Raw genomic sequence first — 12,605 nt, 5'->3', positions numbered from 1 at the left:
GGTCCTTTAATTTTACAGAGGAAGAAACTGAGACCTTTTGGACACAAACAGCTGGATTCAAATCCATCATTCTTTCCCCATATCAGAAGCCATAAGATCATAGCTCAGATGCGGATGGGGATGGGGATGGGGATGGGATGGGAGGGAGGGGATAACGGTGCTATGTGTGAAAATGCCTACGTCTTTTTTCTTTTTCTTTTCTTTTTTAATTGTCCACACCCATAGTCATTGTGTTTCATGAAATATTTGGTAAGTGGAGTTCTGTATGCTGGGGACTTGGGCCGGATGCAGGAAGCATGTCAAAAAAAAAAAAAAAAAAAGAGTTAAAATATTTCCATGAAAAGTGCCCAACTCTTATTTTCCACCTGTAAAAGGACGGGAACTACAAACCCCAAACTAAAAACTGTATTGACATTCAAGAATTTTTGGTTCGTGTCCTGGCTCCATAGCGAGAAAAATTTCCATATTTACTAAGGAAAGTAATTTCCTATCTCTCTGCGACTCATTCCTCTACTCTAAAAAATAAGGAAGTCAGATTAACGTGTAACATCTCTTTGAATTCTACGGTCTAATTTGTATTTTAAATCCTTTTTATCGCTAACATTTTATATTCCAAGTTCCCTTTCAGATCTTCTCTCTCTATAACCTTAGAAATTAAGGGAATGAAGATAATCGACAATCAGGTACGTTTTTTTCGTTAAAGCTCGGTGAACTCATTATGTCACTATCCCGAGTAAACAAACGTCGGTGGCTCCTCTGGAAGACAAAATAAAACAAGCCAAAAATACACCAAAATTTCCCATGACCGTGTGGGTGTGACTTTCCTCAAGCTTACCTGAAGTGAATGCTTGCAGTCTTTTCCTGATGTGGAAATCCTAAGGAACTGAATCCCAACGACGGCAGAGAGAATAGACTTCAGAGCATCCTCGGTCCCTTCTTTCCTGCAGATGCTCAAAGAGCCCTGAGATTGTGTGGTGCCCTCAGATGCGGGACCACCCTCCCGGCCCAGCTAACTCGTGCACTGTGTGCAGAGACTGCAGGATCAGAAATTGGAACTTATTCTCCACCAACTGAACCAGTCAAACTAAATGAATGGCGGACCTTTGGAGTTTGGACTGGACAAGAGGGCTGGCTCTAGGAGCGACTTCCTCTCTAACTGCGACTCGGACTCCGGCGCAAAGCAGGCTCTGACGGAGGCACTGGGTTAGCGCTGCCAGGGGGAGGAACGGGAGCGTTATGATCCCTTCCCCACATCTTCCTCCTGTTTCTCTCTGCAGGGCCTCCCTCCACTCATCCCTCATCCTGGCCCTGGCCCCTAGGGTGCTTTCAGTTGCATCTCTAGCCAGATTCCCCAGTGACGATTCCTCCGGGACACAGGGAACCGACTGTGTCCAAGTGACGAATTCATCAGGACTCGGGATGTGTACGCTTTTTGCGTAAAGCAGCGCTTAGCTTCGCCTCCCCAGGCTAAGAATCTGCTAATCTCTTGCAAGAGCTCCCACGGAGAACTATGGCTAAAGGGATGAAGGCAGAGATTCGGAGGTCAAGAAAGTGTTGTTATGGGGGTGGGGGGAGGTCGGGGGGAGCAGTGAGAGAGAAGGGAGCTAGAGTAACCAAGGATAATGTGAGAACAGCAATTAGAGAATATTCTCCTGGGTCACAATACTAGTGGATTCTCATGCTTGAAAGGAAATGAATGGATCATCTAGTACCCCACTCCCATTCACTCTCTAGAACAACTGCCCACTCCAACCAACAGATATACACCCACCACTGCGAGAACTGCACCGTATTAGCAGGCGATGGAGTCTTGTTTTCTTTTTACATCAACAAGGGACCATAGTGCAGGGTCTTGTAAATGACGAGTTAATAGTTATTTACTAAACTGAAAATATTCAAACTCTTATGTTTTCTGATGGTTGGAGGGGCTGAGTCTTAGAGAAAGGAGAAAGGATTAAAAGGAAGTCACCGGAGGGTGCGTTGTTGATGTGTAATATCAGTAAGGCTATAGGTTGCCTTAATCTATTAAAACAAACAAGAACCCGAAAAAATACCACCATCCCATGTTACAAAAGGTGAGGATACTGTTAGCCGAAGATACAGGCTTGTATCCAGCCTTGTTTCCGATGCCTCTCTCTTATTTACGCCCCTCCTCCCGCCAAAGCTAGTGAGATCAACATTAGCGGGTCCAAATCTCTCATTTCCCCTTTCCCTTTTCTTTCTTCCCAATTATCCTCCACCTTCTCCTTCTTTCTCCATTCCCTTCTCCCTTCGTCTCCTTCTTTTTCTCCTCCCCTTTCTCCTGCTTTTCTTCAGTAAGTATTTATTGGCTCACAAAAAATCCATTACAGACCTACGATGTGAAATGTTTATGAAGAGGGGCTTATATCACTAAAGCCTGTTTTATCTCAAGCATTCTAGGTTCTCATGTCACTTCCAAGTCTAATGTTAAAGTGTATGCTACATAGTAGGGACAAAATCCGACCAGATGATTAGTTATCTAGTATTGGACCCCAGCGTATAAGCATTTCTCTGTTTAATTCGATAGTATCTTTTAGAAAACAACAATAACAACCCTGAGAATGTGATAGTGTAATATAATGTCAGGGGTGGAAAGGAAATGTCATTCAGTCAATTTCCTTCGTTTCAAAAATAAAAAAATCGAGGCTTGTGGAGGTGAAATGACTTGCCTACGACTATACGAGAGAATTTGCGCCCAGAACCTATATTCTGACACCCGCTGCATCGGGCTATCAAATAAAGTAACTAAGCATTTTATAATTACTGTAGGATGGAAAGGATAGCTAGAGAGATGCGCAATACATGCATATATGTAAACATGTATATATGCATGTATGTAATATGTCCATATGTATTACACGTACAACACGAATATAAACACACACGGCCTATGGCATATATGTGTGTGTATATATGACACTGTGTATACCCAGGATCTGTGTCAGGTAATTTCGAGAGAGTTGTATCAGGTGATGTTTGAGGTTCTGTGTAAGAGTCTATGATTTTCAGTCGATGAAATGAATAAACATTGCACACGAATCTCCCCACCCCCACCCTGCCCAGGTCATTAACTTTATTCTGATAATTCTTGCTTTTGAAGTCTGCCTAAGATTCCCTGGATCGCGGATCCACATCCTTGCTGAGATAATACGATAATAAGATAATGTGTGTAAAGGGATCGGAAACGTGAGCTCCTATTATATATATTCTTTTTGCCTGAACAACCCTCTTGCAATATTAGTATTAGTGCCACTCTGCGCAGTAGAAGAAAGGATAGCACGGTAATTAGTGGCCTTATCGGGAGGTGATTGGCCAGACGGGGCATCCCCTCGGGTCCCCTTGAGCCAATGAGCGTCCGGCAACCCCTCAGTCCTTCCTCTCCAACACAAGCAAGCTTATCCGTTCTCCCTTCCCTTGGCTGCCCGGAGCCCGGGAATGGAATAAATTGGAATGGAATGGGTGCTGGTCCGCTGCCGCCTTTTCCTCTTTTGGACTCGCTCTCTAATTGACCCAAATAAAAAGCTGGCGAGTGACGAGGCGGCCCAGAGGCCCCGGCAGCGGCAGCGGTTGTGCGCACCCTCCTGGGCCCCCTTGCTTACACTGACCGTAGCGCCAGGCCGCTACCCGCTCTGGCCCGGCGCCCCGTTATTGCCATTTGACATCGTGCCCGGCCAATCGGCGACTCCCGGGGCGCTGGGGGCCGCCTGACACTTTTATTACATTACTATTGTTTCGTGCGCAGATTTCGACGCCTCTGAGATCTCTTACTCGTTTGCGCCACCGCCCCCCTCTCGCCCCCCTCCCATTCCCCAATCTCCCTCCTCCCTCCTTCCATCTCCCCCACCTTCTCTTCCATCCCCCCACCCCAGTCCCTGCGGCCTCCCACCCCCACCCATCTCTTCCAGTTGCAGGAAATGATGGCCAAGAGCCGAGAGCTGCAATGAGTGCTCAAGAGGGGAATCGGCTCTCAGAGCACAGTCCTCCGCCCCCGAAGAGCCACGAGGCGGCTAGAGCTGCCGGGCCCCCCTGCCTTGTAGGTCTCTGAAGGGCTCGCTCTGTCGCCCTCTCTTTTCTCCCGCTTCCCCTCCCCCTTCCCCTCCTGGCCATTGGCAGGCGCCAAGAGAGAGGGAGCGAGAGAGCGAGGAGCTTAGCTGCAGCCCTCGCCAGCCCGGCCCGCCTACATCATGCCGGACGAGGTGACGGAGCCCGGTAGCGCCACGCCGGCCCGTGTCTCGTCCTTTTTCATCGAGAACTTGCTGGGGGGAGAAGGCAAGGAGGCTAGCCGAGGCGAGGAGGAGGACGACGACGAAGACGAGGAAGAAGAAGAGGAAGAGGAGGGAGAGGAAGACCAGGAGGAGGCGCGGAGGCGGCTGAGGCAGCTGCGGGCGGGAGCCGAGACCCGGGAGGGTCGTGAGCGCTGCCTACTGGGAGCTGGAGCTGGAGCTGGAACTCGAGCCGGAGCCGGAGCCCGACCCGGCCCCTGCCTCCTGCCACCACCCCCTGCCTGCTGCCCGGGTCCGGCGTACGGTTTCGGTGCGCATGGCTACGCGCTTGCGGAGAGCCCGGCTCAGTGGTACAGACGCACCCATGCCAGCTACGTCGGATGTCACAGTCCAGACAGTAAGTTCTCGGTCCCCAGCAGCAGGGCTTGGGAGCCGTGGAGGGTTGGCGGCTGTTTTCTGCGTCGAGATCCAGACCTCTCAGTAGACAATGCTGGGGAAGTGAGCAGGACGGGAGGTGGTGGTGGTGGGGGGGGGGGGCAGTGGGGAAGAGAAAAAGTGAAGGACAAAGTAATTCTCAGGTCCAAGCTGTGCAGGCTGCTCTTGTCCTCAGGGAGTTGAATTTCAAGTGACCTGGTCCAGTCCAGACCAATCCCAAAACTCAGGAGTCGTTTGGGTTTCTGACAGCTCTGGCTTGTTGCCTGATTACCGGACCTTCGGAGACCATCCGTTGCTTTCCTAAGTTTCCTGAGTAGAAATATTAAAGAGAGAAAGGGAATCGAGGACAGGGGGAAGAAAAAAACGACAAAGAAGGCATGGAAATACTGACAAGGGAAAAGAAAAGGAGAAGAAATAAAAGAGTGAGAAGAGAGGAGACAAAGACAGCAGAAAAGGAGGGAACAGAAAGACAGGAGAGAGTGGAGCTAGAGGAATGGAAGAAAACGGAAAGACGCGGAGTGGAAACTAGAAGATGGAGTTAATCGTCTAAAGTTCAGCCGATCTGAAGGAGGGAAAGAAAAAGAGAATTTTGTCCCCAGTCTTGAACTCTGTCTCTCTTCTCTGCTACCTCTGTTTATCCCCCTTCCTTAATCCTTCTATTACTCTCTTTGTTCTCTCCAGTGGGAGACAGTATAAAATGAATGTAGGTGTCCTCATCCTGAAACTCCACCTGACTCCTTCGCAGAACTGCCTGCGGTTCCCCGGAAGTCAGTGGGTTTTTGGTACACTTCCCTGGGAAGCTACTGATGGAGAATTTGGCCTAGCAGAGTCGACCTTCACTTCACAGCTAGTACACCTTTCTCCAGCTGTAGACAAAACCTTGCTCCGGACAGAAAAGCTGTCACCATTAGAAGGGTGCAAAACATTGCTATTTACCTTAAACATGGATCCTTTTCCTTCTAGTGATTTTGAAATCTGTAGTTCTCTTCCATTCTTTTGAAATAGTCATATTTCTTATGATTCCAATCTTAATATTTAGAACTATAGATTTATGGGACTGAAAAGACCTTAAAACATAGAATGCAGAATGGCAGTGAAAGAAGGGACATTCGAACATGAAATGTCAGCTGAAAGGAACTTTAGAACAAAGAAAATGAGGAATCTTAACTGGAAGAATCCTAAAGTAATAGATCCGAAGAGGTGGAAGTGCCCTTTGAGATCATGAGATATTTTCCAAAATGGGAATTGAAATATAGAGATAATGATTTTTCCAAGGGAACTTGGGGTTAGTGCCTGGCTTAGACTAGAACCCATCTAGAATCTTGATGCCCAAGTTGGTGGCCTTTCTACCACACCCAACTGATTATTCAAATCTTCATGGAAGATCTCTTGGATGTGCTTTCTTTTGAAACCTATCAAAACTCTCCACCTGTAGTAGTATTCTACATATATACACAGAACAGAGAGAGGGATTTTACTTTCACCAGAGAGGAATTATTCCTTTCCTTTCAAGTGACTTTTCCAAAAAAACTAAAGACTTGATAAAGAGATGCTTGCTCTGCAGTTTTTAATGCTTATTCAAAACTGTATAGAAGAGTTGGCTCTTCTATACAGTAATAGTAATAGTAGGGGAAAATACTGGATTTTGTATCAAAAAAGGTGGGTTCCAGTCCAGATCTGCCATTTATTACCTGTGGGACCTTAAGCAATTCACTTTCACTCTCTGGATCTCAGTTTACCAATTTGTGAAATGAAGGAGTTGACCCCTCTGAGGTTTCTTTAAGTTCTAAAACCTTGGCTTTATTATCTGATGATACTATTTCCTTAAGTCGAATAAGGAAGCTTCTTCTATTGAAAAATATCTATTACTCTTCTCTACTCCCACCCCAGCCCCCTTACAGGCTAGTTTATGGTGAGGCAGGGCCTTCCAGCTGAAAGAAAGTCTCCAGGGAGGTGTTTTCTAGCTTTGTATTCTGAGCTCTATAATCCGGATTCCTTCCATTTGGGGTGACATAGACACAGGGCCAGCCTGTTTGACACAACCTTATCACTTACATAGACAATCTACTTCCTTCTTAGACTTACACCAACATTTCTCATTCCTCACTGAGCCCCTCCAAATATCTATCTAGTGTGTGAACCCCTTTGGCCTAGGGAACAAAGAACTCAAATCACCAGCTTTCCTATTTTGAAGATCCAGAATAGTAACTGAAATGATCATAGCATTTATATAATAGGCCTGCGAGGTCAGTTATGAGGCTAACTGGGTTTCAAAACTGGGGCACAGAGAAAAGTGAAATGCCTTGGCCATAAAGGGGGACTGAACAAAACCTGAGATCTTTCTTTCCACTAGAAAGAATTTCCCCTGACGCTGATTCTGCCTCCCACCTAAAGCAACAAGCCCAATTAAAAACACTTACAGTAACCTGGATTCTCTGTATAGTGTCTACAGTATATATCTCCCTCCCCCAATTAACTGGACTTTTCCTCCCCAGCGGACCCCCCCCCCCAACGAGTTTTGTTTATTCTTTTCAGACCCCGGAGGACTGATTTATCCACACTCTCCCAGAGTAGTAATTAATGCTAAGTCTAATGTACAAATCAATGGGAGAGAGAGAAGCATTTAAATCTAAGAAAGCAGTATTAATAAAGAAGTGCCAACTCTAGAAGGGAAAATGGAGAGGGAGGATGCCTGGGGTGGGGTGTGCGTGTGTGTGGATGCGCTTTGAGTGCTTTTGGATTTTTCCCAGTCCTGATGGTTTTTACTTCAATGTCTAGTGCACGTGTTTCTGAATGCATTTCTTCCTGCCCGTGTGTTTATTTCAAAGCTTTTGAATCTACTGTCTGCTGTGTTATCATTATGGAATGTTTATGCTTAAAATGCTGTATGCAGGTGCGTATTGTATGGATGTGTGTCCTAGAAGCGAGTGATTTCCTCCATGTCGGCACGGGAAAGAAAAATTCCATGTACAAGGGTTTTCTGTACGTTAATTGTACTACAACGTGAGTTTCTGCGTGCACAATGTTGTGTCAGTGGATGATGATGTGTATGTGTGTGTCTGCATGTATACGTACGTTATTGAAAACGTTTCAGAAATTCTGTGGAAACGGGCAGTATTTCCTTATGGCACGGTGCCTGTCCATTTTAGCAAGACAGACCGTTTCTGCCAACTGGCACGTGAGTGTTTTAATATGCGTCACATATGTTGCTGCATGTGTTTACAGGTGTTCGTGTGTGGTTATTTTTACATACGTCAAGGAGTATTTAAATGTCCGAGAGAGTGCATTTCTGTGGACATGGCTTCATCTTGTGTTTGAATATTCTTTATCCTGGGTTTGAGGAGGGGATAAAGAGGTGGTTTTCCCCCATCTTGATGAGGCATGAGGCAAAGAAAATCCGAACCCCGACGTTTGTGCATCATCCCCGTGTGTTTGGTTGAACGTGGGGAGAAAACTGAAAGTGTGTTTTTGCGTGTCTGTGAATATTTGCGTGTCTCCCATTTTCCACTGGCAGTACCGCTAGCAGAATAAAGGAAATGAGTAGGATGAGCCCGCTTGGATGTTGGGAGAAACAATCTTGTCCCTCTTTGCCTCCTCAGCCAGTGACCGGGACTCCCCTGAGGTCGGCGAGGAGGCTGGCAGGCCGGAGAGCGGCTGCAGGCGGCGGTCCGGCGCCCCTGGGTCTTTGGAGCGCCTAGATCGTGAGCCCGACGAGTCGGCCTGCAGCAGCAGTAGCGGCGGCGGAGGTGGCGGTGGCAGCGGACGCGGAGAGGAGGACAGGCCTGAGCCGGACTCTGCCGAACCTCGGGCTGCTGGGCGCAAGAAGAAAACACGCACGGTGTTCAGCCGCAGCCAGGTGTTCCAGCTGGAATCCACGTTCGACGTGAAGCGCTACCTGAGCAGCGCCGAGCGTGCCGGCCTGGCAGCCTCCCTGCAGCTCACCGAGACGCAGGTGAAGATCTGGTTCCAGAATCGCAGGAATAAGTGGAAGCGGCAACTGGCTGCAGACCTGGAGGCCGCGAGTTTGTCACCGTCTGCCCAAAGGCTGGTCCGGGTGCCCATCCTCTACCACGAGAACTCACCCGCTACGGGAGGAGGCCTGGCTTTCCCCTTGTCGCCCGCGTCGGCGCCGCCCCCGCCGCCCCTCGTGGGCTTCCCGGGAGCGCTTGGCTATCCGTTGGCCGCCTTCCCGACTGCCGCAGCTGCCTCTCTTCCCTTCCTGCGGCCCTCGCAGATGCCGGGCTTGGTCTGAGACACCCTCTCTGTTTTTCGTCCCCTCCACCCCAGGCTTCCGGGCTCGCTCCCCGCCTCTCCCCTCACTCCCATCCCATACTCCCCTATGCTAGCTCCTTGGCCCTATGGGAACTGTTTTTAAACGCTTTGAAAATTGTTTCAAGTGCAATAAATAGATCAAGAGAAAGTGGGGGTGGAATCAGGAGGGCCAGCAGTTCCTCGGAGACTGACATAAACACTCCTGCTGCCTGCCACCAGGCGAGTTCTGTCCTCCGGCCCAGATAACCCGTGCCCAATCTGGGGGACTCTTCAGGGATACCACTCCCAAACCCTTAGCCCAACCCAAGAGAGCCAAACTCACCAACCCGCTCCATCCTCCAGAAGCGGGCCGGGAATGTAAAGGGGACACACAAGCAACCCAGAGGATCGGGACCGAAAGGAGCTGTAGACATACAACTCACACACACAACGCTGAAAACAAAATCGAAACATAACACGTCAAAAACTCAAAACCACTAGACACAGCACAATATACGCGTAGATGCGACACACGACAGGTAATCATCACACGACAGGAAAACACACAGGTAATCCGGAATATTGCCCCATGTGAAATCTCACACACATCGGAGGAACACACAAATTGCTATACCTATACAACAGAAATGCAAGCGTGTCCAGGAATAAATGCACACGGTAAGACATAAATTCATAAAAACAGCCATCTATAATGCATATAACTCTCGAGTACGCCGAAATCTAGCATGCTCTCACAACATACAAACGATACTACACAAAAGTGCATAGAAATATAAACAGACTACACTCAAATACCCAGAACAGCGGAACACAACGCGGAAAACCGCAGAAAAACAGACAGCACAAATACAAGCATGTAAGTTTTCATACACAGACACTTTCGGTGTGTCCCCGCATAAATACTATTGCTGTGTTGTCCCGGGCAGGACTGTCTGTCCACTCAGCCCTACGGTCAGGCTATTTGGGTTTGGCCGGTACCCGATCTCTCCTACTGCTTCCCCATCTTCTTTCCTTTTACCCACACAGTGGCCTTGAAGTCCCAGGTCCCCTCTAGGGGAAGAGAAGAGTCGTCCAGGGCCTGGCACTCGGGGGAAAAAGCGGGCTCAGGTTCACAGAGCTTTGTGCATCCCAGCCCTTTGACGACTTAACTAGTAAACCCCGGTCTTAGAAGCCGGAGGCAGCAGCTGCCTTGATTTACAACACGGTTCTTCCAATGGTCTCGGCTATTAACGCACGAAATAAATAAGGTCTTTGTCTCTAAGGGCTGACGGTGACTTCCTCAACTCGCTAATTATCCTGTCCGAGTCTGAGGATCTGTGTTCAGGCCCCGAAAGCCCAGAGCATTGTACAATTCGTTTTCCAGACAGTTCTCTGAGGCCTGGGATGTAGCACGTGAGGCCTTCCAGCCAGAACAGCCTAGGGCTCTCTTCCCAGACAGTGGAACTAGGGCTGCGAGTGATGGGAAGGGAGAGGAAGGAGACATGTGTCGGGCTCAGAATTTCTGACTGGAGCAGAGAAGCGCTTCCTTTTCTATCGTTTCCCCAAAGGAACTAGTGAGTTCCAGTCTTTCTGCGCCCTGCGCAATTCTCCCAGCTGCTGCACTGTCTCACCTGAGCCCGCAGTATATGGAGTATTATGCATGCTTCCAACGGTGTATTTTTTTTTCTAGTAATCTTTTATAAAAAATTATAATATCGCTCTCCCAAATGTCCCGCCTGAAATGCCGACAGTTTCTGAATTAAGGAGTGGACTCACCCTATGAGCAGAATACAAATTCTTGCAAAAATGCAACCCGATTCGATTCATCAAACATTAAGCTTTTTATTACATAAAAACCCCTGATGTGTAAAGCATAGTGGAAAGAATTCTGGTCTTGGACTCGCAGGACCTTGGTTCCAGTCCAGCTCTGCCATTTGCTGTGTGACCTTGGGCAAGTAGTTTTACCTCTCAGAGCCTCGGTTATCTTAACTGTAAAATGGGAATAATCATGATAATACATTCAGCATGATTCCCACAGTATTAAGTGTGAAGATAGAAGTCTGGATCTATATCTTGTCATTGGACCCAGATGTCTCTGGAGGAGAAACTGAAGCAGGTGACTTTGCACAGTCTTCCCTCACTTAAATACAATTCTCTTGCATGTCATGGCATCAACTCCCTGATGACATGGTCCTCTTCCAGAACGAAGTACAAACAGCAACAGCTATGTAAATGAGAACTTTTATTAAAGACTTGAGATTATTGAAATTAGGGGAATTGATTAGCCCTGGGGTTTCTTCCAACTTGTCTCTCCACTACTACCAATATTCCTTGAATAGTAGAATGTTAAAGGCAAATAGAACTTTAGCACAAGCTGTCATCATGGAAAGGAGCCTTGGAAAGGATCTAGTCAAGTCTCCTTAAACTGCAAATGGGTAAATTAAGATACGGAAGCTAAAGTGATTTACCCAGAACTATCCAGCAAAGTTACTCTAAGGGCCTGGTGCTCTTCCCACTACATTTCATTGTACTGGCTGTCTAGACCCTTGGAAACATAAGCCTTCTTAGAAAAAAAAAAACAATCTTTCAACTCTCTTCTTGTTAGGAAATGTGTTTTGGTGGAGGGGCTGGAGGGAGGTGTGGGGAAAAGGGTTCATCACTGGAGTCAAAGATAGTTTCTAAAGTCTTCCTCTGCTTTCTCTGGAACGGTTGAAAGTCTTATTCCAACCCCTGACTCTCAACTGTCCCCAGAACCCTTTCACCTCAGCAGAACAGCTGGCTGCTTCTGTCCAGGGTCCCATTATTCCCCTGTAAGAAAAGACTAAGGGCCAACCACTCTGGATTTTTCTCTCTCCTGCACATTTCCCCTCCATCAGGGGAACCCACATCCTTCTTCCAATCCATCCTTCCAATATACTTCTACCTCCAATACAAAAGGGAAGAGGTACATTGAAATTAGGTTGGAGTCACAGAATATCAGAACTGATTGTTCTCTTAGAGAACATTGATTCCCCTCCCATTCTGTTTGCAGAGGGGGAAACTGAGGCCCAGAAAAAATAAATAATTTGCCTAAGGTCACACAGCAAATCAGGGACAAAATCAGGACTGTCTCCCAGTTCTTGGGTGTATTTCTGGCTTTGGAATAGCAGCCCTTAGGTGCAGGCCCCAGAGACTTCCATCCTTGCCCAATAAAGGCTCCCTACCTGCCTGAGGAACAAGACCATTAGTCTCTTGAAAAAGAGACAACCGGACTCTAACAGAGTTTGGTTTCATTATCGTTTACCGGGCAGGGATAGGGAATATATTTCAATTCCGTTTTGTTTTGAAAGACTTATGTGTCCTTATCAATAAAACGGATTTTTAAAAAAAGACATTCAATTAGTTATAATTTGCGATCATAGGGGTGGGGTGGGGGGAAAGATGGGGGAAAAGACGGAACAATCGCGGGATGGTGAAACCGTACTTAAGCCTGGAGGGCTGAAATCTACTAGGGCCTTGGATATTGTAAAATGGTATTGGCTGGAGCTCCTCCGGTACAGTACGACTCACGGTAAACACCCAATTTTCACTTAAATATTTACTTTATTCATAGCACAGGTGGGTAAGCCAGAGGGGCCCCCCATATATACACATGTCCATGTGCCCACACAGAACCACACTTTCACCCACCCAAAT

General features: G+C 47.5%; 1 protein-coding gene across 1 annotated transcript; it reads left to right on the top strand.

The window, feature by feature from the left end:
* Window positions 1–3,923: 3,923 nt before the first annotated feature.
* LOC100928578 (homeobox protein HMX1) lies at window positions 3,924–12,294 on the top strand. The gene is made up of 2 exons (XM_003775351.3): window positions 3,924–4,641; window positions 8,279–12,294. The coding sequence occupies exons 1-2, from the start codon at window positions 4,206–4,208 to the stop codon at window positions 8,929–8,931; spliced, it is 1,089 nt and encodes a 362-aa protein (XP_003775399.3). The 5' UTR covers window positions 3,924–4,205; the 3' UTR covers window positions 8,932–12,294.
* The last annotated feature ends 311 nt before the right edge of the window (window positions 12,295–12,605 follow it).

This window comes from Sarcophilus harrisii, chromosome 6, assembly GCF_902635505.1.
Source record: "Sarcophilus harrisii chromosome 6, mSarHar1.11, whole genome shotgun sequence".
Classification (NCBI taxonomy): domain Eukaryota; kingdom Metazoa; phylum Chordata; class Mammalia; order Dasyuromorphia; family Dasyuridae; genus Sarcophilus; species Sarcophilus harrisii.
This window is presented reverse-complemented; position numbering and strand designations above follow the sequence as displayed.

Bases quoted from the DNA above. Each gene is read 5' to 3' on its own strand.
- LOC100928578 (XM_003775351.3), top strand. From the start codon at position 4,206: ATGCCGGACGAGGTGACGGAGCCCGGTAGCGCCACGCCGGCCCGTGTC. The intron at 4,642-8,278 runs GTAAGTTCTCGG...TTGCCTCCTCAG, and splicing joins CGGATGTCACAGTCCAGACA to CCAGTGACCGGGACTCCCCT.